The sequence below is a fragment of the Oncorhynchus keta genome, chromosome 34, assembly GCF_023373465.1.
Source record: "Oncorhynchus keta strain PuntledgeMale-10-30-2019 chromosome 34, Oket_V2, whole genome shotgun sequence".
Lineage (NCBI taxonomy): Eukaryota > Metazoa > Chordata > Actinopteri > Salmoniformes > Salmonidae > Oncorhynchus > Oncorhynchus keta.
The window spans coordinates 35,331,064-35,356,957 of NC_068454.1; the positions used below are offsets into that span (position 1 = coordinate 35,331,064).

Consider the following 25,894-nt stretch of genomic DNA (forward strand, 5'->3'; position numbering starts at 1 on the left):
CGGAGATCTCTGTGATCTGTGAGTCCCAGAAGGACATTTATTTTTTTGGTCAGGTGAAGGTATTTGCCTGATTATGCCAATGATTTTACACAAGTCTACATAGCGGTTTAATGCAAATGTCTATTTCAAGCATCTGTTGCTGCTGGTTATATTATCTTGCCTCTGGAAGGAAAATCCATGATAGAGATACAGACAGGGGCCCAAAGTGATTTTGGCTGATAAACTGCCAAGTTATGTCATTCCACTTTGCCTTCTAAGATTTAATGGATTTGTGTTTCTTCCTGATCCTTCCTCCAAAAAGCATGCACTTGATGCGATTGTTTACCATCACTATTGCTGATATTTTCACTATATTGAACTCCCAAGTGGCTCAGTGGTCAAAGGCACTGCATCTCAGTGATAGAGGCGTCACTACAAACACCCTGGTTTGAATCTAGGCTGTATCACAACCGGCTGTGATTGGGAGTCCCATAGGGCGGCGCACAATTGGCCCAGCGTCGTCCGGGTTTGGCCAGTGTAGTCCGGCATTGTAAATAATAATTTGTTCTTAACCGACTTGCCTAGTTAAATAAAAGGTTACATACATTATCTGAATGAATACCACAGTCATGATACTAGCCACAGTATGTAGCTTGGGAGATCATCAATCCACAAATCAATTGTTTTTACTCCAGAATTCAAATGTTGAGGCTAGCATTTCTCTCTGGGTAAAACAATACACTATGGAGAATATAGTAGATGAAATAAGAGGAAAATCCATTAATATACAACAATAAAATGTTCAATTATTGATCAGGAATAATATTTCAGCAGTTCTGTTTTGTTTCATCTGCATTTTTCTCTTTATATTTTCCTCTCATAAAATATTTAGGAGCTCAATCTACTTATCCACATTTTCATTATCTGCAGATTTCCTCAAGTGGGTCCATTAGTGCAGTTTAACATTACACCTTGCCAACAATTTAGGTGGAGCATCTGGGAAGCTTAAGGTTATTGAGCAAACTTTAACGGTCAACGACCTTCGCTATTGACTAGTGCCGTAACATGATATTTTCAAGCTAATAAAACGAACAAACTTGCCCTTTGTGAAATCAGTAAACTTGAACACTTTCTCCACCCGAGTTAGAAACCTTGACTTACCACTAAACAAAAATATAAAACGCAACATGTAAAGTGTTCCCATGTTTCATGAGCTGACATAAAAGATCCCAGATATGTTCCATATGCATCACATAGCTTATTTTGCTCTAATTTTGTGCACAAATCTGTTTACATCCCTGTTAGTGAGCATTTCTTCTTTGTCAAGATAAACCATCCACCTGACAGATGTGGCATATCAAGAAGCTGTTAAACAGCATGATCATTACACAGGTGCACCTTGTGCTGGGGACAATAAAAGGCCACTCAAAATGTGCAGTTTTGTTACACAACACAATGCCACAGACGTCTCAAGTTTTGAGGGAGCGTGCAATTGGCCAGCTGACTGCAGGAATGTCCACCTGTGCTGTTGCCCGAGAATTTAATTTTAATTTCTCTACCAAAAGCTGCCTCCACTGTCGTGTTTAAGAATTTGTCAGTACAGCCAACCGATCTCGTGAGCGAGCGGTTTGCTGATATCAACGTTGTGAACAGTGCCCCATGGTGGCGGTGGGGTTATGGTATGGGCGGGTATAAGCTACGTACAACAAACACAATTGCACTTTATTGATGTCAATTTCAATGCACAGCGATACCTTGACGAGATCCCGACGCCAATTGTGAGGCAAATTTTGTTTAAGGTATCTGTGACCAACAGATATGTGTTCCCAGTCATGTGAAATCCATAGATTAGGGCCTAAAGAATTTATTTCAATTTACAGATTTCCTTATATGAATTGTAACTCTTAATGAACTATAGAATGTTGAGTTTATATTTTTGTTCTGTGTAGATTTATGGCAGATAGAATATTTAAAGCTAGCATCTTTGTACTTTAACATCTCAAGTTAGGACAGTTCTACAAAACATCTTTAATGAAAAGGACTCTGTCTTTGCTAATGTACTGCACTCCTAATGCTGCTCGTAATGCTCTACCTTGTAACCACTGAAAGTGCCAATATCCATTATGGCGTACTCTAATCAATGGAGGAGTAGCATTTAGGTGCATTTAGACACAGACTGTTTAAACAGGCTGCTAATGAAAGCTAGTAAATTATACAATTCAGTGGACTTCCATTTAGCTATAATACATGTACAAACAATACTGTCAATACATGGCTATTTCTATAGCTATCAAATATGGTCATCAATACTTACATATGTATGTCTTAATGGGGACAGTTTTCTACAGCAGGAAAATGATCCTGCAGCAGCAGGAAATGTGAATTATTATGTGGATTATAATTAATGGACCTTTTTGTAGGGGTTGATACATTTTTCGTTAGGGCAAATAAAGTCGGAAATTTCAAAGTGGCAATTAAACTATAGAAGTGTTTTTAAAACTCAAATACACAACAAGTTTGCATTTCCTGCTGTGCAGGAAAATTCTCAGACACAAAAGAATGATCAAATTAAGAGCCTACATCTGTATGGCATCAAAGCTCACACCTTCATTGTTCAGTGGACAATCATCAACACTCCTTTCCACACTTGACACGACACAAGGAGATATGTTCTATAAATATCACCACATTAATACAGTGTGTCAAGAACATGTAGGACCTATCGGCTAGTCTCGACCTGATTCTGCATTGATTATACCAGACTCAGGTGATCTGCAGCAAAGCGGTAAAGTGGGGTAGAAGGGAGCGGTGTAGGACAGGTGGGGGAGCAGCTGTTCCCAGTGGGTACAGAGACATCAGCAAGACAGGGCAGATGGAGCCCCTCGACACCTCCAACAACACCCATTGCTTCAAACCAGAGCAGGGCACAAATGATGAATGGGTTTATTAATGTGTGACTATTGTGAAAATCAAATTAAGTCCGTAGCCATCTCTCTGATTACTATATTCATTATATTCAGTATTAGGTTTTTCAATTTCCTTTGCAGTAGAACAGTCATTCACTAATAACCATTACCGACATAGTGAGATGAGTCACTGTCATTAGTTCTACACAGCTCTTCAACATCAACCCAGTTCTCTCTATCCATTAGTCAATGATCAACCAACAAATCACAATTAGTCAATCAACCACCCAATAAATCAGTCAATCAAACCAGCATTTCAATAAATCAATAAGTCAATCTAAAATAAAAGTAATCTTTTAACTCCTTGAGACAAGCCATTTTGCTTTCGGCTCAGCAAAGAACTGACTGAATACTGATGCCTGACTGCGTGGTAGAATGGACCTACACATGTGGTGATTTTAGGGCTTTTGGGATGCATGTACTTTTTACTCTCTCATTCAATATTCAATTTGCCGCTACCTTTGGAGATCTTAAAAAGAAAGTATACATTTTTCATGGGGCACTTGTCAAGTGGAAATGGTGTTGAACCCGGTACCATATTTGTAGACCTTAAAAAGGTGACAAATATGGCCCTGTAATTTAATAGCACTTTAGCGTAGGCCTCATACCTTGACACCTGACAAGAACCCCAGGGTTATGCATTGAGGAATAGAGGTGTTAGATAAATGAATGTTGCATGCACTTATGCTAATGGAGAATTCTGCCAGAGTATTCAGGGTGATGTCAAAAAGAAGGCAGAAGAGTGCAGGCGGACGGTTAGGTGAAGTAAATTACTCCGAAATGGCTGTTTTCCATTATTCACAGGATAATATAAGACAATAATATTACAATAATGCACCATAACAATCAATACAATAGAGAGGAATGTCTTCTTCTAAGTCCAAAAGGTGGCCAATATGATCTAAACTGTGATAATATAGCAGGTAATGTGTAGTGCGTATACAGTAGATAGGTGGGATTTTCAACAATATTGATGCATAGCTGAACCATTTGCATCTACAGTATAGGTCTGCGTGTGCAAAGCCCTGTTGTGTTGAAGGTATTTCTTTTCACAATGTGTTACCATGAAATAAATGACAACGATCGAGCTACTGTCACCCTACGTGAATATTCGTTGCCCAAGGATCCCCATATATATTTGTCAATTATCATCCGAAATGGAAATGTGTTTTCAGATAAAATATTTGAGACAGTAGAAGTCGAAATAGACGGTAATCGCGGCGAGACTGGAGGTTATCCACCGCTCGGTTACCGCCTGTGGGCAGAAGTAAATAAAGAGACAGAAGGAAAAGAACGCGTGTTTCTTTGTACCGTCTCTGTAGTCTATGCAGTCTCGACATCTAAAACATACAGCCTGTGGCACAATGTCTGGAGGGAAACTTAGAGAAACTGCTAAATTAAGCCAAACAAGTTGAGAGAGGTATATATGAAGTATTAATTTGAGCCAGGCCTGCAAGCAGCTTGGTATTGTTTTGACTGCTGGCTGTGCTCTGTGCTTTGTGAAGAATGCAGCATGCGGATCTGTCTATTGCTGTGAAGCTGAAATAGTGTGAGCGGCAGTTGAGAGCGCGACTGGAGCTCACGTTAGCATCCACCGAAGCTCTCCTCAGTGCCCATTCCTCTGAAATAAGCCATATAACCTTCAAAAACTTCCATAACTAATGCAACATATGTCAATATTGCTATACCATTGCTTAATCGTGCAGAATGTCCAAAAATAAACTCGAAATGATTAAAGGCGTTTTTGTGTGAGAGGGCGAAAGAGCGAGAGAGAGAGAGAGAGGAGAGAGAAAGAGAGAGACGCACCGATGTGACGGAGATTTGGGAGCAGCAGCAGAGTAGAGGGTGTTGTGCGCGCGCGAGAAGACCTGCCTCGTGATGGTTCTGCAGTGAATAGGTGAAGTCGAAGCAGCTGGAATTATAACACACTGCTCGGAAGTACGGTCATCGGAGGTATTTTCACGGAGGATATACAGAAGCCTGGATATCTGTGGCAAGCAAGGTGGAAATGTCATCTCTGGCCATCGCCTTTATTCTCACGGTGCTTGGCGTTGTCAGTGCTGCGCTGGCGGCCAGTCACTGTAAGTAACTTGATAATAATACAACATACAACGTATTTAGATTGTTGGTTCTGTTTTCTAAGTTTGTATGGCATTTGTTCTCTCTCGCAATCCTAAACCAGCAGAAATTTGAGCATGGAGTTCCATGCATGCATATGATAACCCCAATTCAGTCAGATAAACTACAGAGCGGTTTTGCAAAACCTGTCTTTGTCTCTACAATTGCAATGGATGTAAACGGATCTAATCGATTGTTTATAATACTCAGATCAATCAACTAACTTCCTGTACTTGGGATACACGTTTTAGCACATGTCATTTGAGTCAACATGTGTCGCATAGATCCATCTTTCTCACATTGCAGTGTTCTGTATTAACAGTAGGAGCAAAATTCGAAATGAAGTTTTATATATATATAAGTTTTCAACATCACTTTCCTATCTCGGGATTTGTGAAGTCCTTGCGAAAACCTAGAGCTGTGTAGGGTTACATCCCACTGGGCAGAGACGTCAATTCAACTTCTATTACACGTTTGTTCCGGCGTAATTTCATAAAAATTATATGGAAACAACGTTGATTCAACCAGTGTTTTGCCCAATTGGATAATCTGTTTTTGTTTAATTTAATTGCTATTAGGCTACTGTTTCTTTCAGAGACCACACTCAAACACAATGCATGTGCATTATACCTACTACCTATGTGAACCCAATTCGACTAGAGGCCTATGCCTAGAAGCACATCCTACCATGGTCATCAAACTTACTAAGAGGAATGACATTCTCAAGTGCAAATGCTTAGGCTATCCGTGCACTGTCACTAGAGGTCAGAATTATTCTACTTAGGTGCAGGAAGCTCTCCGATCAGAGAATATAACTGCTCAATTTCAAGTGGAATGAGACAGTTCTGAACACTATATTCTCAAAGCTAAGACAAATATGACATGGTTCCTCATCTGAACAGTAGATGCCAGATGTCACCCATGATTATCAGCATAAAGGTTCAGTAATCAGTAGAAATAATATACATTCATAAGCCAAAGCTTTTTTTCAAACTTAAATAAACACAAAGGAATTAGCAATCAGTCTCTGATATTGATTTGGTAGCACTGTCGTTCTGAATCCATTTACTGTTCTTATAATTCTTTGAAACCTTGTTTCAAACAGGGAGTTGTCTAAATGGCATTACTGTATGCAACCTTGTTTAAGGTTGAGGCAAAAGCTGTGCATTGGGGGCTTTGCTGCTAATGTTAGTGCCTGGGACCCATTTAGTCTGTGACTTGGTACCCCTTTTCACCTACAGTAATGTATTAATATGGTTTGTGGCAGCTCAATGTCTCCCGTCGGACAGGCATTGCTTTGCCGTAGCTCTACCTGGTGCTGGAAGGCAACCTGGCAGGCAAGCCTGGCAGGCAGCCTGGCCGAGAGAGAGAAAGCAGGGGGAAACACTATAGTGTGTTTGTGCCTCACAGTTTGAACAGCCTGCTGCTCTTCTCTATTTGGATCAGAGTCTCATCAAGTGAGGCTTCTGTTCAATGGTCCTCCCAGACAGTGCTCTGATCATCATGGTTCATTCTCCCCATCCCTCCCCCTATTTTTAAAGCTTCAATTTCAACTCGAGGAAATAAATGTACTCAGCACAGGATGCATAGAAGAGTGGTTGATGACATTAACATGCATATCAGTATTTTATCTTGACACGGTGTCTAACGGATGATTAAAGATGACTAAAAATAGCAAACTTTCACTTGGCGGTTTACCCTTTCCTCTGTGTGTGTGTGTGTGTGTGTGTGTGTGTGTGTGTGTGTGTGTGTGTGTGTGTGTGTGTGTGTGTGTGTGTGTGTGTGTGTGTGTGTGTGTGTGTGTGTGTGTGTGTGTGTGTGTGTGTGTGTGTGTGTGTGTGTGTGTGTGTGTGTGTGTGTGTGTGTAACTAACTGGTTGCATGCATGAGTACTGGTGGTGTGCATGTGTGTGGCTCATTTCATTTCATGGCCTAACGGTTCAATGACCTCATCCATCAGTCGTGATAGCTGCTCGTCACCTCATCCTGTATTTATTCAAAGGATATGGACTTGAGTCAACAGTGTGCATTGACCTGATGCATGAAACATCAAATGTTACATGTCCCCTTTGTTCAAGCAATTCATTGTTTACTATTAGTTTATATATTTTGTTTGTAAATAAGTAAAAGTTATAACAAACATCAAAAGGACATTAAAAAAATGGTGCTTTACAACCAAGCAATCCTTTTGGTAGCGCTTTACAATGACTCAATGTAATATAACATTCATAATGGATTAGTAAATGTTTTATTCATTATTTATCCATCATTACTCACACATTTTTAAATGTTAGTAACCTAGTTATTCACACATGTATAAACAACTTGTAAAGTATTTTAAAAATAATTAATATTATTACGCAAAAGAGGTTGAGTTAGTTAAGTCTTTTTTGCGTGGCGTCATATAAAGTGTGGGCTATTTATATGGTCCCTTTTTGATGAGCTATTTCTACTTTATACATTAGAAATGTAATTTATCGCAAAAAGATGGACATGCCATTTGGTAGAAAATTCCAGCTCTACTTGATGCTCATTAAGGTCTCAAAATGTGCCCTAGAACATATCAATGGTTAAATAATAAGCACGCAATATGGAGGATGTTTAAGAAAATATATTGAACATTTTATTCCAAAACAGTCACAATGTTGTACTAGTGGGATGTGTAACTTCAGACAGACTCTATGCTGAGTAAAATAACATAAGTGTTCCATTTCTACCAAAACCAAAGTGTGAATTGCAGCAGTCACTCCGTAGAGTCTAATATGTGAATACATTATTTCACTTAACTATCTCATTATGTTTAAAGAAAAAAAGAGAAAAAAAACCTATGCTGGATTCAAAACGTAGTTTTTCAATTTAAACTATTATACAACATTTATGCAACCAATAGAATGTTATATATAAACTCAGCAAAAAAGAAACATTCCTTTTTCAGGACCCTGTCTTTCAAAGATAATTTGTAAAAATCCAAATAACTTCAGACCATCATTGTAAAGGGTTTAAACACTGTTTCCCATGTTTGTTCAATGAACCATAAACAATTAATGAACATGCATGAAAATGCATCCATTGCAAAACTACCATTCCAGTGTTTTATTGTGCTATATTGTATTTACTTTGCCACCATGGCCTTTTTTGCCTTTACCTCCCTTCTCACCTCATTTGCTCACATTGTATATAGACTTGTTTATACTGTATTATTGACTGTATGTTTGTTTTACTCCATGTGCAACTCTGTGTCGTTGTTGTATCTGTCGAACTGCTTTGCTTTATCTTGGCCAGGTCGCAATTGTAAATGAGAACTTGTTCTCAACTTGCCTACCTGGTTAAATAAAGGTGAAATAAAATCAAATAAAAATGCACCTGTGGAACGGTCGTTAAGACACTAACAGCTTGCAGACGCTAGGCAATTAAGGTCACAGTTATGAAAACTTAGGACACTAAAGAGGCCTTTCTACTGACTGAGAAACACGAAAAGAAAGATGCCCAGGGTCCCTGCTCATCTGCGTGAACGTGCCTTTAGGCATGCTGCAAGGAGGCATGAGGACTGCAGATGTGGCCAGTGCAATAAATTGCAATGTCTGTACTGTGAGACGCCTAAGACAGCTCTACAGGGAGACAGGGCGGATAGCTGATCGTCCTCGCAGTGGCAGACCACGTGTAACACCTGCACAGGATCGGTACATCCGAACATCACACCTGCGGGACAGGTACAGGATGGCAACAACAACTGCCCGAGTTACACCAGGAACGCTCAATCCCTCCATCAGTGTTCAGACTGTCCACAATAGGCTAAGAGAGGCTGGACTGAGGGCTTGTAGGCCTGTTGTAAGGCAGGTCCTCACCTCACGATTTGGAGGTGGAGGGTCCGTCGTGGTCTGGGGCGGTGTGTCACAGCATCATCAGACTGAGCTTGTTGTCATTGCAGGCAATCTCAACGCTTTGCGTTACAGGGAAGACATCCTCCTCCTTCATGTGGTAACCTTCCTGCAGGCTCATCCTGACTAGAGGTCGACCGATAAACAGTGCTGAGCTGGCGAAGAGCTGCTGGCAAAACGCAAAACGCACGAAAGTGCTGTTTGAATGACTAGGCCGTCATTGAAAAATAAGAATGTGTTCTTAACTGTCTTGCCTAGTTAAATGTATATATATATATATATATATATATGTATATATATATATATATATATATGTATACAAATCGGCGCCCAAAAATACAGATTTCCGATTGTTACGAAAACTTGAAATCGGCCCTAATTAATCGGCCATTCCGATTAATCGGTCGACCTCTAATCCTGACATGACCCTCCAGCATGACAATGCCACCAGCCATACTGCTCGTTCTGTGCGTGATTTCCTGCAAGACAGCAATGTCAGTGTTCTGCCATGGCCAGCGAAGAGCCCGAATCTTAATCCCATTGAGCACGTCTGGGACCTGTTGGATCGGAGGGTGAGGGCTAGGGCTATTCACCCCAGAAATGTCCGGGAACTTGCAGGTGCCTTGGTGGAAGAGTGGGGTAACATCTCACAGCAAGAACTGGCAAATCTGGTGCAGTCCATGAGGAGGAGGTGCACTGCAGTACTTAATGCATGATGCTGCCTGTTACTTTGGATTTTGACCCCCCTTTGTTCAGGGACACATTATTTCATTTCTGTTAGTCACATCTGTGGAACTTGTTCAGTTTATGTCTCAGTTGTTGAATCTTATTATGTTCATACAAATATTTACACATGTTAAGTTTGCTGAAAGTAAACGCAGTTGACAGTGAGAGGACTTTTCTTTTTTGCTGAGTTTATATGGGTGATACAATCATCCCAGCTCTGCAGATTTTGCTATGAAGAGACAATCACGAGATCAATTGTTTTGGTGCTGTCCATATGTAGCTTGTATGGCTAATGAATTTCAACATTTTCCTGGAGCTAACCCTGCGAATAGCACTGCTGGGCGATTTAAAAAGTCATACTCAATCGATCAATAATGCAATGATACTTTTAGCAAAAAATGTTTGTCTTTAAGATGACAATCTGTAGAAACTATGAAAAAAAGAAAGGTTCTGTACTTTCGTGAAACAGAGCACAGCTGAAAAACAAATGGCAAATTGAAAACGGGATGGTGTTCAGAGACAGATGGGAGAGTTTGAGTGAAGTTGAAGCATGTGTCTAAAAACAAACAAAAGATAACTATTGTAAAATGTCTGTGTCCGTAAAATGTATATAGTATTAATCCTAAGTGTTGTTGTCCATTAGTTTACTCCAATTAGGGGAGTGGTGGTAGTGTTAGGGGAAAATAATAAAGGAAAATATATAAACATTTATACAGTACCAGTCAAATGTTTGGACACACCAACTCATTCCAGGGTTTTACTTAATTTTTTTACATTGTAGAATAATAGTGAAGACATCAAAACTATGAAATAACACATATGGGATCATGTGAGGGGAACGGCACCTCAGTACCTCCAGGCTCTGATCAGGCCCTACACCCAAACAAGGGCACTGTGTTCATCCACCTCTGGCCTGCTCGCCTCCCTACCACTGAGGAAGTACAGTTCCCGCTCAGCCCAGTCAAAACTGTTCGCTGCTCTGGCCCCCCAATGGTGGAACAAACTCCCTCACGACGCCAGGACAGCGGAGTCAATCACCACCTTCCGGAGACACCTGAAACCCCACCTCTTTAAGGAATACCTAGGATAGGGTAAAGTAATCCTTCTCACCCCCCTTAAAAGATTTAGATGCACTATTGTAAAGTGGCTGTTCCACTGGATGTCATAAGGTGAATGCACCAATTTGTAAGTCGCTCTGGATAAGAGCGTCTGCTAAATGACTTAAATGTAATGTAAATGTAAATGTAGTAACCAAAAAACTGTGCCTTGTTAGAAGTCAAGAATGAGAGAAATTCCACAAATGAACCCGTTTGTGCCAATCAGTTGTGTTGTGACAAGGTTAGTGGTGATATAGAAGATAACCCTATTTGGTAAAATATCAACTCTATATTATGGCAAGAACAGCTCAAATAAGCAAAGCAAAATGACAGTCCATCATTATTTTAAGACTTGAAGGTCAGTTAATACGGAACATTTGAACATTTCTTCAAGGGCAGTTGCAACCTTCAAGTGCTATGATGAAACTGGCTCTCAATTCTACTCTAAATAATGCCACTTTAATAATGTCTACATATCTTACATTACAAATATCACCTGTATATACTGTATTGAGACCCAATCAGTGGACACTAATAAATGGATCACTAGTCACTTTAAACAATGCCACTTTAAATAATGCCACTTTTATCATGTTTACAAATCTTACTCATATCACATGTATTTTATACCATCTACTGCACCTTGCCTATGCCGCTCGGCCATCGCTCATCCATATATTTATATGCACATATTCTCATTCACCCCATTAGATTTGTGTTGTTTTAGGTAGTTGTTGAGGAATTTTTAGACTACTTTTTGGATTTGTGTGTATTAGGTAGTTGTTAGGAATTGTTAGACATTACTGCGCTGCTGGAACTAGAAGCACAAGTATTTCACTGCACTCACATTAACATCTGCTAACCTTGTGTATGTGACCAATACAATTTGATTTGATTTGAGATCGGCCACAGGAAAGGAAGACCCAGAGTTACATCTGCTGCAGAGGATAAGTTCATTAGAGTTACCAGCCTCAGAAATTGCATCCCTTTTGACTGTATATACATATATATATATATTACAAAAATACTTACATAATGATTATTAAATGGTTTTAAGGACCTATATTAAACATCTTATGATTGGAGTAATGATTCAGAAATAAACTATTTACTAATCCATTATAAATGCTTTATGACGCGGTATTATTATGAAGTGCTACCCTTCGTTCACAATTAACCATTCAACACGGTACGGTTCAAAAGCACCTACAAACTTCACAACGGCACCACACACATACCATCATTTGGCCCACTGCTACAATTAATGTGTTTTGGAGATTTAATTTCCATCCTCCTGGTCATCTGTGAATTGTTTCATCCAATGTCCATGAACTAATTCAATCTCCTCGAGAGGTAAATTCTTACTTTTGTTCTTGTCACGTTCGTCATAACGAGGAGACCAAGACGCAGCGTGATAAGAATACATTCTTCTTTATTTACACGAGGAACACTAAACAAACTAACAAACTGCCTGCGCGGCTATACGCCACAAGTGCTGACAGGCAACTACACATAGACAATAACCCACAAAACCAAAATGGAAAATGGCAACTTAAATAGGATCCCCAATCAGAAACAACGATAAACAGCTGTCTCTGATTGGGAACCAATTCAGGCCACCATAGACCTACATATACCTAGACATACTAAAACCCCATAGATATACAAGAAACCCTAGACAGGCAAAAAACACCCAGACAATACAAAAACTAAACCAACCACCCTGACCTAACCAAAATAGTAAAGAAAACAAAGATAACTAAGGTCAGGGCGTGACAGTTCTTACTTTTCAAACACAATTTTTGGCTAATCTATAAAAACAATGTTGATAGCCGCTCTTGCACACGTGGTATTTCAGATGGTAATAAACACGTGCAAAACCTGACCGGTTTCCTGATGTAGATATTTGGTTGGGTATTTTAGCAAGGATTTCATGCCGCAGATCAAAACAAAACATTGTTTAGCTTAGCCATCCAAAATGTTTCAGTGCATCCAGTTTGTGTAATGTTTGGTCAAGTAAAAAAAAGGTGACCAAAACAGGTATGGGCAATGGACATAAATAGACATGTATTATAGTTTTGCTTCGTCTATACGGGGTGAATCTAAGCACAAGTCTGAACAATCATTCATGAACATTCTGCATTCATGTCAAATTCCCTCCGTGATCAGGATTGACAAGCTGCTCAGAGATAAAACATATAGATTCTCCTAGAGGACAAGCAAATGACTGTTCTCATATTTACCTTTGAGAAACAAAAGGAGAAGCCAGATATCCATCATGGGTGGTTTGTGTAGCCCCTGTGTCTGGTGACAGAGATAATGGCAGCCACATCCTCTCAGAGGAGCATGTCCTCATGCACTCCTCGCAGAGAGAGAGAGAGATTTGTGACCTGTTGCCGCAAGAAAAGGTTAACCAGTGAAGAACAAAGCCCATTGTAAATACAACCCATATTTACAGTATGTTTAATTTATATTCAATTTTGTACTTCGACAACTATTTTGCAGATTGTAACAACACTGTTAGACAGCCATAATATAACATTTGAAACGTCTTTATTATTTTGAAACCTTAGTGGCTGAAATGTTTACTGTTCATTTCTGATGTTTTTTTTTCACATTTCACTTGCTTTGGCAATGTAAACATATGTTTCCCACGCCAATAAAGCCATTTGAACTGAATTGAATTGAAATTGAGAGAGGGAAGTGTCTCTCCTACAGTAGCTGTGATAGAAGCAAGTTTATAATTGTGTGTAATGGGATTAATAGAGGCTCAACATAAGCTGTGTTGGGTTGACTAGGCCAATATTAATATTGAGCCAATCTTGTTGAGGGCCGCCACACTAGCAATAGAGTAAACAATCCTCTCGTATGAACTTCTTTATGCTAGAACTTGTACTGTCTGATTGCAAATGGTGTAGGCTATTACAAAGTATAGCTAAAGAGTTAAAACCAGGAGAGGATTTTATTCTGATATTATACTGTAAGTGAGTACTCAAAAGGTTAAAACAGTATAATCATTTAATATGTCACTATATTTGTGAAAGCAGTGGCTAATTTCACATTTCCCAATACATCCCCACTCTCTGTGGGGGATTGTGGAATTTTGACCAAAGCATTAGTGTAATAGAGTCTTTACCTCAATTTTATTATGAGGTCAAACATGTTAGGTGTTTTAAATGGAGTCACCCTGCTGGGAGGGAGAGTACGGTTGTGAAGGTTGCCTTGGGCAAGGAACAGCGGGGGGAGTTTCCATTTCAAAAACTCATACTGATAGTATAACTTATGACATACTTCCCTAGGGTCTGGCTCCAGCATATTGCTCCAGATCCTGTCAATACCATGGGGAAATGGGTCTTGACAACCCACACAAAGTCAAAGGGATTTATACAAGAGCACATTAGACACACACCTACACATGCACACACGCACACATACTCCTAAACATGCACACACCTACAGCCATGCACACAAGCGTGTGCATGTGGACACACAAAGACTGTCAGACATAGCGAGCCTTCCAACCTTTGAAACCCTCTAAAATGTAAATGAATACCTCTTATCGTAGATAGACCATATCACCACACACAGCGGGGGAAGTTACAGTATGAATGACCTTGCGAGGGAAGACAAATACAATAGCAGTGGTATGTGGCCGTAATTCTCTCTTTACCCCATGATAATTTATTCCAGGTGTTTCTATAGGGGTAATTTAAATTAGTGAGTGAGTGGTCACTCTAGAGATGAATGAAACAACTTTGAGAGATAGCCGTGTTCTGAATTGCCCTCTAAAATGCCCCATCACTTCACCCATTCTCCCCTTCTCCAGATCTCCAAGATAGATGAGGATCCATTAAGTGATCAGGGAGTTAGGAGGAGGACAAAATGTCACTATAAATTATGCAGAGGGATGTTGTTGTGGTGTTGTTTAATTACGATGGGGACAACCCTATCAGCTGATGTGCTATATTTCCAAAATGATAATCAGCTGTTGACCTGGTGCTGAAAAAGGCATTGTGATAAACTGTTATCATCATCAGGATCCTGATCGTCTGCCTCACCATGGCTAGCCCTCTGCTAGGATCACAGATAATGCAGATTATGATATGCCTCGGGGGGCATTAAAATGTTTGTGTTGGCAAGACACAAAGAACAGGACAGTGATACAGTTGGCACAGGGAAAATAGAGCTGGCTTTATCCTAAAGGGGTTTCTATCTAAATCCATTACAAACACAACTGTTCTGGATAAACCCACGGCCGTAACTGCCTCATTCTCACTGACTAGAGTTCATGTCTTCCTCTACCAGACTTATTCTGTTTGATCGGTTCAGCCCCCACTGTTCGAATTCATTGCTTTTTGTATTAATGAGAACGTGGCTATTCTTTTTCTTGAGTTTGACTTATTGCAGCTGTTCTGGGCGAATTGAGTACCAAAGCAAAGAGAGGCAGAGAGAAAATCTTTTTCTTCCTCTCACAGAGCTCACGATCAAATTAGAGTTCTCTTTTCTTTGATATGTTTTTGCTAGTGCCTGGTCCGCTTTGTATTACCCTAGGCTTTGGATTATGGTTTTATATTGTGTCACATGACAATTCAAGTAAATTGTGCTTTCTTTTCAATAGGTCTGCAGGGCAGACTGTTATTGCTGTTCTGTTCTGATTTATCACACTTGATGAAGTGTTAAGACTAAACTAAATGTGTCTGTAACCTAACGACCCGCACTCACAAAAGAGCATTTACATGTTCATTGCTATGAGCTCGTTTGTAATTAGAATAGTTTTGTTAAAACTAGTTTCTTTTTTATGAAATAGCCGTGTCTTCACATTTCCAGTCTGAGTAATACACAGAGAGTGAGTTGGGGAGATGAGCTGTTTCCAGTTAAATTATTACCCATATATGACAAGCTTTTTTCATCTTCCAGTGTGTGGAAGCTGACGCTGTAGGACAGCTCTAGTCAGCTGAGGGCATCTCACCCCACGGTTGTGTTTTCTCATTAAGCTGGTGTTTCATGTGATAACGTGAAATGATGAATCGCTACAAATTATGGCAGCCTGAAAATAAATGATCCACTTGCATCAACTTGAGCAATTTGCATGCATTGACTGCAATCAGCACGCATGAGATACGTTTCTCTCTTTTTGAGGGTGCCCAAATTAATTAATACTACAGAATTACAGTTCAATTTAGCTATAATAGGGTCTCAGTTACACCACTTCTGAGTGTGCTCAAACTCACACACACTGTGCAGACACACTTGTGCAGACACAAACATACACACACTATCTATTTGACAAATGTGGTGCCAGTGGAGGTCTTTGTATTTACAAACAAATCACTCCTACACTGATGGAACACCACTCTCCATCTATTGAGTCCTATACATTAGCTGTAAATATGAGTCTCTTCATTTCCTTTAAAATCTCAATTAATTCATGGCATACAGTAACTAACCACAAAGTAAAAATTCCCACAAAATCTGTTTTTAGACTTTGTAAATCCCCAACATAGTCAGAGTTTATATTTGATCCATTAATCCATTTTTGTTTGAACATATTTGGGGACATTTTGGCAGTCAAGATGATACTGCAGCGGTGTTGTCATCCCAACTGGCCAGGCGGTCCCAGATGCTCCTTCTGTATCCTTTGATCTTCAATTCGGGAGACTTAATCAAGTACCATAAAGTAGGGTTGGGCCGTATTCACATTTTCATGCCATCATACCGTTTCTGTACCAAACTGGGGTATACGGTATTACCGGAAGTGCACAAAAGGTGAGCCATTAATAAAAAAATATTTATTATGATATAAAAATTAAAAATAAAATGTACCCAGAAAACTATTTAGGCAACAGGGATCTTGATCCAGGAGGGAATTGAATGTTGCTGCGGGGTTGCGTGCTATGCCACTGCTTTATAAATGCTACATTTTTTTTTACAGTATTGAAAATCTTACTGTCGGTATTTCGGAATAACCCAGTATATGGCATATCGCTCAAGCCTACTGTAAAGTACACTTTTCACCGTATAAATCCACACCGTGCCCTCCACTGTAACTTAAGCCCTCCATGCTCTCAACGTCAACAGTGAAGAGGCGACTCCGGGAGTTCCTCTGTCCAGTGTCTGTGTTCTTTTGCCCATCTTAATCTTTTCTTTTTATTGGCCAGTCTGAGATATGGCTTTTTCTTTGCACCTCTGCCTAGCAGGCCAGCATCCCGGAGTCGCCTCTTCACTGTTGACGTTGAGACTGGTGTTTTGCACGTACTATTTAATAATGAAGCTGCCATGTGAGGACTTGTGAGGCATCTGTTCTCAAACTAGACACTATAATGTACTTGCTCAGTTGTGCACCGGGGCCTCTCATTCCTCTTTCTATTCTGGTTAGAGACAGTTTGTTCTGTTCTGTGAAAGGAGATGTACACGGCGTTGTACGAGATCTTCAGTTTCTTGGCAATTTCTCACATGGAATAACCTTAATTTCTCAGAACATGAATAGACTGATGAGTTTCAGAAGAACGTTCTTTGTTTCTGGCCATTTTGAGCCTGCAATCGAACCCACAAATGCTGATGCTAGAGACACTCAACTAGTCTAACGAAGGCCAGTTTTGTTGCTTATTTAACCAGGACAAGAGTTTTCAGCTGTGCTAACATAATTGAAAAGGGTTTTCTAATGATGAATTAGCCTTTTAAAATGATACACTTGGATTAGCTAACACAACGTGCCATTGGAACACAGGAGTGATGGTTGCTGATAATGGGCCTCTGTACGCCTATGTAGATATCCCATGAAAAAAATCTGCAGTTTCCAGCTACAATTGTCATTTACAAAACTAACAATGTCTACACTGCATTTCTGATCAATTTGATGTTATTTTAATGGACAAAAAATGTGCTTTTCTTTCAAAAACAAGGACATTTCTAAGTGACCTATAACCTTTGAACGGTAGTGTACCTCACAGAAGTCTGAAATGTAACAAAACCATTTGACATAGAAACACTGTATTTTCTGTGGGCTTTCACAGCTTCATATAGTGTACATTCTATACATGGTTTACAGTATACCTATTTAGATTTTGGGGTTGCCACACGATATTAGCACCATGTATTCCAATATATGTGATATTATTCCAGTGTATTTAAATCTGAGTGTGCTGGCAGACATTTTTTACAGGAAAAAGAGTGCTGTCGTGTCAGACCCACCATCTGGGGCTGCCGGGCTACATGATTCTATTTGAATGGGAGTCCCTCTCCTTCAGTCTAGTATTCAGTGGGGCTAATCAGCCAATAACCCCTGGTTGCTGACTTCCAGTGGGGGCTAATGTGTGGGGTCACTTGGGACCAACTAAGATCCATATTTTTTCCCAGCACTGGGGCTATTCAGTGGAGGCGAGGCAGGATCACCTGGAGTGTCAAATATGATTGGAATTACCACCCTGGAATCATTGGCTATGGTTGAGAAGGTTTGCTAAATTGAATGGTAAAAATATAACCTGTGTGATATTTTGTGATATTGGTTCTCCCATCCTGTCAACTCCTCATGGATATCTGAGGCAGGTCTGAGTTTAGGTGAACTGATGTTAACATTTAGTATCAAAACCCAAGAAAATGTTGGCATATCGTCTGTGGAAGAAAGAAATAACAGTTTGAACATCTGACTAACTAGAGAAAGTACCTTAGCTATCTTGTGAAAATAGGGCAATTTGTTACCGTAAATTAGTCTGGTTTCATTGTAGGGCAATGTTTGTTTGGTGTCTGAGAAGCTTGCTAATGAGCAAAGAGAGTTGAGAGATCTGTTGATAAGCACTGTCAAACAGACAAATGGGCCCATGATATCAGGAGGAGATCAAAGCCGTCATCAGGACAGACAAAGAATTTGGAGCCAAAGGCAAAAATTGGCACCACTGGTTAAAAAATAGGTCGTAAACAATATTTATTTCAGCCTCTAAAAGTACTTAGTACCTTTCTCCTGTTTGAATTTAGGCCTACTAGTATTAAACCCAGTTTAGTTGGCATATCATTCTTAGTCATCTGTATATATGAGACTGTGTCCCTTTTCTAATGTCCCAGTATGTACATTTTATACCACCTGAAATATCCCAATGGAACCAATATGCTGGGGCTAGAACATGATTTTGAGAGCTCTAGTGATAAAAACACAACTAGTTTCTCTCCATGTTAGCAATCTTATGTAACATGGTTATAAATACATATTGTTAGGGAGGGGATTCAGGATTCAACTGCAGAAGATACACTGTGCACAAAACATTAGGAACTCATTCCATGACATAGACTCACCAGGTGAATCCAGGTGAAAGTTATGATCCCTTGTTGATGTCACGTCTTAAATCCACTTCAATCAGTGTAGATGAAGGGGAGGAGACAGGATGTTTAAGCCTTGAGACAATTGAGACGTGGATTGTGTATGTGAGAAAGGGAAAGGGGGATACCTAGTCAGTTGCACAACTGAATGCATTCAACCGAAATGTGCCTTCTGCATTTTATCCAACCCCTATAAATCAGAGAGGTGCGGGGGGCTGCCTTAATTGACGCCCATGTCATCAGCACCATTCAGAGGGTGAATGGGCAAGACAAAGGATGCCAGGCAGACCGGTTTGAGTGTGTCAAGAACTGCAGCGCTGTTGGATTTTTCATGCTCAACAGTTTTCCGTGTATATCAAGAACGCTCTACCACCCAAAGGACATTCAGCCAACTTGACAGAACTGTGGGAAGCATGGGCCAGCATCCCTGTGGAACGCTTTCGACACCTTGTAGAGTCCATGCTCCGACGAATTGAAGCAGTTCTGAGGGCAAATGGGGCTACAACTCAATATAAGGAAGGTGTTTGTAATGTTATGCTTGTGTATCTCAATGATTCACGTACTGTAGTTGTTGCTGACTGTATATATATATTTAGTATTCAGCTCACAAACTACCAGCAGCCTCTATGCCCTTCAGTCTGTGTTTGGTTCATTACTGGTGAGTTCATATGAAACCATGTCGTGCCCTCAGGAATATGTATACTATACTTCAGACAGTCCTCTCCAAGCAAACAGACTGAATTTGGGATGATGTCTTCAGGGATTTGTTTGACTGCGTCAGAACTTGTCATGGATTCAGACAGAAGAAGCACTTAATTTGAGTATGCACCTTCTGTAAGCTCACATCTCAGGTGGAGAAGTAGACGGTTTACATCTGAAGTTGGTAATTCCTAAATAATCCATCAAATTCCCCTTCAGGTATCAACCCATTTAATCTGTTTGCTTTTAGTATTGTGTCAACTCAACACATCTCTTTCTGACTAAAATCCAACAGGCGAATCCCTTCATTAGCCTTTATCCAGAGAAGGGGTGGTCATTTTGGATTTGAATTAATACCAGCCCTTTTGTTCAGGTCTAACAGGCAGACGAGAATAGTACATCCCAGTCCTGCCCAGTCCAACGCTGCTGCCTTCTATTACAGTACAATGCTCCAGCCTTCCTCCATCAGCCTCAATGTGCTGACTGCAGGGAAATGTAATTATGCGACCACCGACCGTTTGAGCTGAGTCACTGCTGCAGTTGGGGCTCTCTTCTCGTCCTGCCTAACGACTTAAGCCACAGGGGCGGGATAGAGAGTTTAACCGTGTGCTTGGACACATGTTGCGCTGTAGTGATGACGGGGATTGTATTGTTGACACTGCACAAGTGACTTGTTAAGTTACTGTAATACCCGTGTAGTCAAAATTTAATTATTCTAACAACATGTTATAAACAGCTGTTTTTTGTTGTTGTGGAAGTGCAATAGAAACTGTACCTTATTTCAGTTGTTTAATAATAAAGGTAGTGTTACCAAAGATGTAAATGAGGTAATCTGACGGAACATGCGTCTATACTGTAGATTAACTATATGTGCCATGTTTACTTGGAACTTGACCGGTGAGAAAAACAAGTACTTATCTATTGAAAGTAAAATATGATGTACTCCTGATCCTAAATCACTAAACCTTGATCCTCTTACATGATGTTGATGTGAAGATGTAAACCCTGCAGAGCTATGGCATGCATCTCAGCTCAGAGAGGAGCAGAGGGAGATGGAGGGGCAGAGAGTGCGATAGGCAGGGAGAGAAAGCAAACAGCCAACATGCACGGTAGCCTGCAGCATACCACAGAATAAAAAGGAGAGCGTCAACATCAAAATCCCTTCAGAGCACGTTGGCACTTGCTGTAGTGATGTGCGTAATGTACATTGGCAGATATCTCACTGCCCGGCTGTATCTGGGTCTTAAAAAATGGCTTGATCCACTCAGCATCAGAGGCATCTGCTGGCGAGTGATCTGAGTGCCGCCAAATCAGGTCAGATGAGATCCAGTGGGCCAAAGCATGCAAACAGACTTAATGCTGTCTGTTTTTTAACATGGCATTGTTGTCTACTAGATGAGTGGTCACTAGCCAATGCAGGTGTTTCCAGGAGGAGAGCTCCAACATGGAGACAGCATCCAAAACAAGAGAGAAATCGATGAATGAGTCACTGATGGAGAGAGTACAGTGATCATTGTAATCAAGCTGTTGCCAGTTATTTTTATGTCCTGGGATCCTCTTTAGCAGCCACACAGTGATGCTCCAGAAGCCACACTGCTCAGTGGAAACAACAAAGGAGAGTTGTGGTGCAGTAACTAGCTAAGTGAATGAGCTCCACCCCACTCACTGCTCTTATTGGGGCCTGGCAGGCAGGGCTGGATCAGTGGAGATGTGTCCGACAAGTTCAGATCACTGGACTCTTAATGTCCTTCTGCCTGGTGGAAGTGATCGAATCTCACACTGATGGATTAGGGGAACACTACAAGTGTTCGTGCAGGAACTCGCCGGTTCCGTCTATAACTCAACTCAATTTGGATTTATGATTCAGTTAACGTGCACGCCACAATCTGACTGAATGGTACAATGAATGTCATGTTATCAGGTTTATCTTTGGCTGATATTGTCGTTATCTAATCGGCCATGATGATAGGAGTTTTATTTCAGTTTTAATGAGCACTTTTAATCAGGCCCTGCTTCAGGTGTTAATCTCTAGATGGTTTTCAGGCCTCAGAAAGCAGGTAATAGGCTAATCAAAGCCGGTGGGTGATTTGTAGAACCAGCGGAGAAAATCAATCTCAGGATTTAATGGGTGTAGAAAATAGTTTGATTTCATATAACCACTCATTGATTTAAAAGGTTAGATGTTGTTATCCATGAATCCACAAACTACTGTAACGTTACCTGGTTGCCGTGTACTAGAACATTTGTATTCAGTCGCATATTTCTGTTTTTTTTTCTTTAAATACATGCTGGAGATATTCAGCTACTCCTGAAGAACAGTGGAAGTTCAGCAAAAGATTATTGATTTATTATTTAAAATCTATTTGTATCTCCAAGTCATGCACCTTGGTTGGACTGTGTGGTAGCAGCAGCCATTTTTTCCCCTTTGTCTTAAATCTGTGCAGACAGGAAGATATAACAATGCTTTCTGGCAATAATAAGCCACCTAAGGGTCCAGGAGATGTTATTTTGTCATAAAAGTAATTGTTGCAAATGTAACCATCTGAGGATGTAACCATTTGTGGAGCTTTGCTATAGAAACTAATGTGTGAAAGGAAACATTTGACTATATTAAAATGAAAATGGGTTTCATGTCCTGCATCAGCAGTGGGCTGGGTTGACTAAGAATTCCCTTGAGTAAATATTGATATTCTATTCCTTCTATCATTTTATTTTTCCCTCTCAAGGCCATTGGCTCCTGTGAGAGTCGTAGATGCAGAGGTAGCTGCCGCTGTGAGCTGCTGAAAGCTTAGTGGAAATGTGTTTGCAATTACATGCAAATTCCCCAGAAAGGTCAAGAAACGTCAAACCCTGCAGTAGTTAACGTCACTAGCTACATCTGCCTTTCATCTATGATACAATAGTAATATGCTAAGACAGAGAACTGAAAGTGACCGAGGTATGGAGTATTACACAACTCAGAAGAAAGATTCTAAAGAATACTGTAAGAATTCTGAAGCAGTTTAGTTGTTTCTTCTGAAAAAGCAATGGATCACTGAATCCCTGTTTGTTTTCTTCCTCCCCACAACCTTTGTTCACAAGGGTCTGAGACCTTGAGAGAGAAGTGCCTGGTTGCCAGTACCAGGTTAGGCCTCATTTTTAAAGATAGCTGATGATCCACAGTGTGTCAGAGCCTGCAAAGCCATGCTGTGCAGCTTGCCCCAAGTCTTTTGGGTCCACAGGTCAGTCTCATACACTGACAGGGATGGTGTTTTATAACTAACGGTTATATTCCAAGTTGTGGAATGTTTTTGATGACTACAATATTCACATGCCAATCCAATCCTCAAATATCCTATACATGACCTGTCAAGGTGTAGAGGAGAGGTGCACAACAGATATTTGGGACATTTATGCCCTAAAGGCTGTTGCCATGGAAATGACCTTGACCTCTGCTAATATTGCTCTAGGAACCCAATTTTATGTTGTACAGACAGGTTGGTTGTTTAGCAACAAAACTGACCCGTGCACAACTGCGGGGGCAAAACTGACAGGGTTGGCTTAGATTGTTGACAACATGTGAGCCATCTTTCAACTCCAATGTTAATGAAAATGTGACTGCATCTGCACAATGAGCACTTGTTGTCTCTCAAATACAACATTACAGTTGTTGCTTAGCTGGATTGCACATTTTTGGCATATTTGGGACATAGACATGAAATCAGTCCAAACACCAAAAATAAGACATGGTATCAAGTACAAGATGAAACGAGCCACTTACGATTCCCCACATGGCAGTTTCTTGTCATTCTTGCTAGCAATCACAACAACACGGTGACCTCTGCTCCATGGAAGTGCCTACATCACTTTTGTGACGTTGTCAGCTAACCCATCTACAGGATGTGTGTTTATGTTCCCCTGAAGTACTGTACAATATTACATTGGATAGACATGGCTGCAGTTACATTTGTGGACTGCACAGCATTGAAGGTCACGGTTGAGAATATGGTTGTATATCCTCTTCTGCAGCCCAGGCATTTCTAATGGATCCCACACAAGTGACGATAGACTAGTGTTGTCACGATTCCCGAATTTTTGACTTCGATACCACTACCAGGGTTAGTGTCACGATACATGATACCATCACAATACTCAATAAAAAAAAAATACCACAACAACAGAAACTGAGGCGTTTAAGCCAAAGTTACAGAATGGCACGAGCTCCAGACATAAACTCAGCTACTGCTCTGTTCAATCGCTGGCCATCTTTTTTTTTTTGTATGCATGAAGAACTCAATAAGACAATCATACAATCAATTTGACTTTGTTTTTAACAATCTAACTTTAAATGGGACTACAAAACAACATAATGGTAAACTTTTAGTTGAAAGGTAAATCTCTATTGTTAATCTGGGTAACTGAAGATGTAGCCTAGGTCTATTCACAATACAGGTGAATGCATATTATTCAATAGTGCGTGCATGCATTGTGTTATTGAGTTGGTTTGAGCTGATTTCATGGGGCTGCAGATGACAAACAACCCCTTCCATTTAGGACTTGTTTTATTGGCAAAACATACAGTTAATGTCGGAAGTTTACATACACTGAGGTTATAGTCATTAAAACTAGTTTTTCAACCACTCCACACATTTCTTGTTAACAAACCATCGTTTTGGCAAGTCAGTTAAGACATCTACTTTGTGCATGACACAAGTAATTTTTCCAACAATTGTTTACAGACAGATTATTTCACTTATAAGTGTAACGGCCGTCTGGTGAAGAAGGATCGGACCAAAGCGCAGCGTGGTAAGTGTTCATGATTTTTATTGAAAACTGAACACTAGAAAACAAAATAACAAAGTGAGAACTAAACACTCCTGTCAGGTGCAGAACACTAAACAGTAAACAACTACCCACAAAACACAGGTGGGAAAAAGCTACCTAAGTATGGTTCCCAATCAGAGACAACGATAGACAGCTGTCCCTGATTGAGAACCATACCCGGCCAAAACAAAGAAATACAAAACATAGAAAAATTAACATAGAATGCCCACCCAAATCACACCCTGACCAATCCAAAATAGAGACCTAAAAAGCTCTCTAAGGTCAGGGCATGACAATAAGTCACTGTATCACAATTCCATTGGGTCAGAAGTTTATATACATTAAGTTGACTGTGCCTTCAAACAGCTTGGGAGATTCCAGAAAAGATGTCAAGGCTTTAGAAGCTTCTGATAGGCTAATTGACATCATTTGAGTCAATTGGAGGTGTAGCTGTGGATGTATTTCAAGGCTTACCTTCATACTCAGTGCCTCTTTGCTTGACATCATGGGATAATCAAAAGAGATCAGCCAAGAAAGACCCCAGAAAAACAAGATTGTACGTTTTGGATAAATGTCCTCTGGTTTGGTGAAACAAAAATAGAACTGTTAGGCCAAAATGACTTTTGTTATGTTTGGAGGAAAAAGGGGGACACTTACAAGCTGAAGAACAACTTCCCAACCGTGAAGTATGGGGGTGGCAGCATCATGTTGTGGGGATGCTTTGCTGCAGGAGGGACTGGTGCACTTCACAAAATAGATGGCATCATGAGCCAGGAAAATGATGTGCATATACTGAAGCAACATCTCAAGACATCAGTCAGGAAGTTAAAGCTTGGTCGCAAATCGGTCTTCCAAATGGACAATGAAGCATACGTTCAAAGTTGTGGAAAAATGGCTTAAGGATAACAAAGTCCAGGTATCGGAGTGGCCATCACAAAGCCCTGACCTCAATCCCATAGAAAATATGTGGGCAGGACTGAAAAAGTGTGTACGAGCAAGGAGTTCTACAAACCTGACTCAGTTACACCAGCTCTGTCAAGAGGAATGGGCCAAATTTCACCCAACTTATTATGGGAAGCTTGTGGAACTATTCTTTTATTGTACTAATCAACAACATTGCATAGAAGAAGCAGTCTTTTCTTTTATAAAAGTGTGCGTTGTCTCTTTAAGAAAATAATGTCATTCAGGAGGAGACAAAGAAGTAAATTAGTTTTTGGTGGCAGGAGACGAAGTGAATTAGTAACGTTTTTGGTCACAATGAGCTTTGAAATCAGCATATTCTGCGTTATGGTTAGCATATTATTACAAACATGTACTAG

General features: G+C 40.2%; 1 protein-coding gene across 1 annotated transcript in view; it reads left to right on the plus strand.

Annotated features, from left to right (window-relative positions):
- The first annotated feature begins 4,584 nt into the window (after nt 1–4,584).
- The window catches only part of LOC118367004 (contactin-associated protein-like 5), a 115,163-nt gene continuing 93,853 nt past the window's right edge, over nt 4,585–25,894 (plus strand). The window contains exon 1 of the mRNA XM_035749919.2: nt 4,585–5,026. Coding sequence (XP_035605812.1) covers nt 4,954–5,026 — 73 coding nt within the window. The 5' untranslated portion in view covers nt 4,585–4,953. The remainder of the gene's footprint in view (nt 5,027–25,894) is intronic.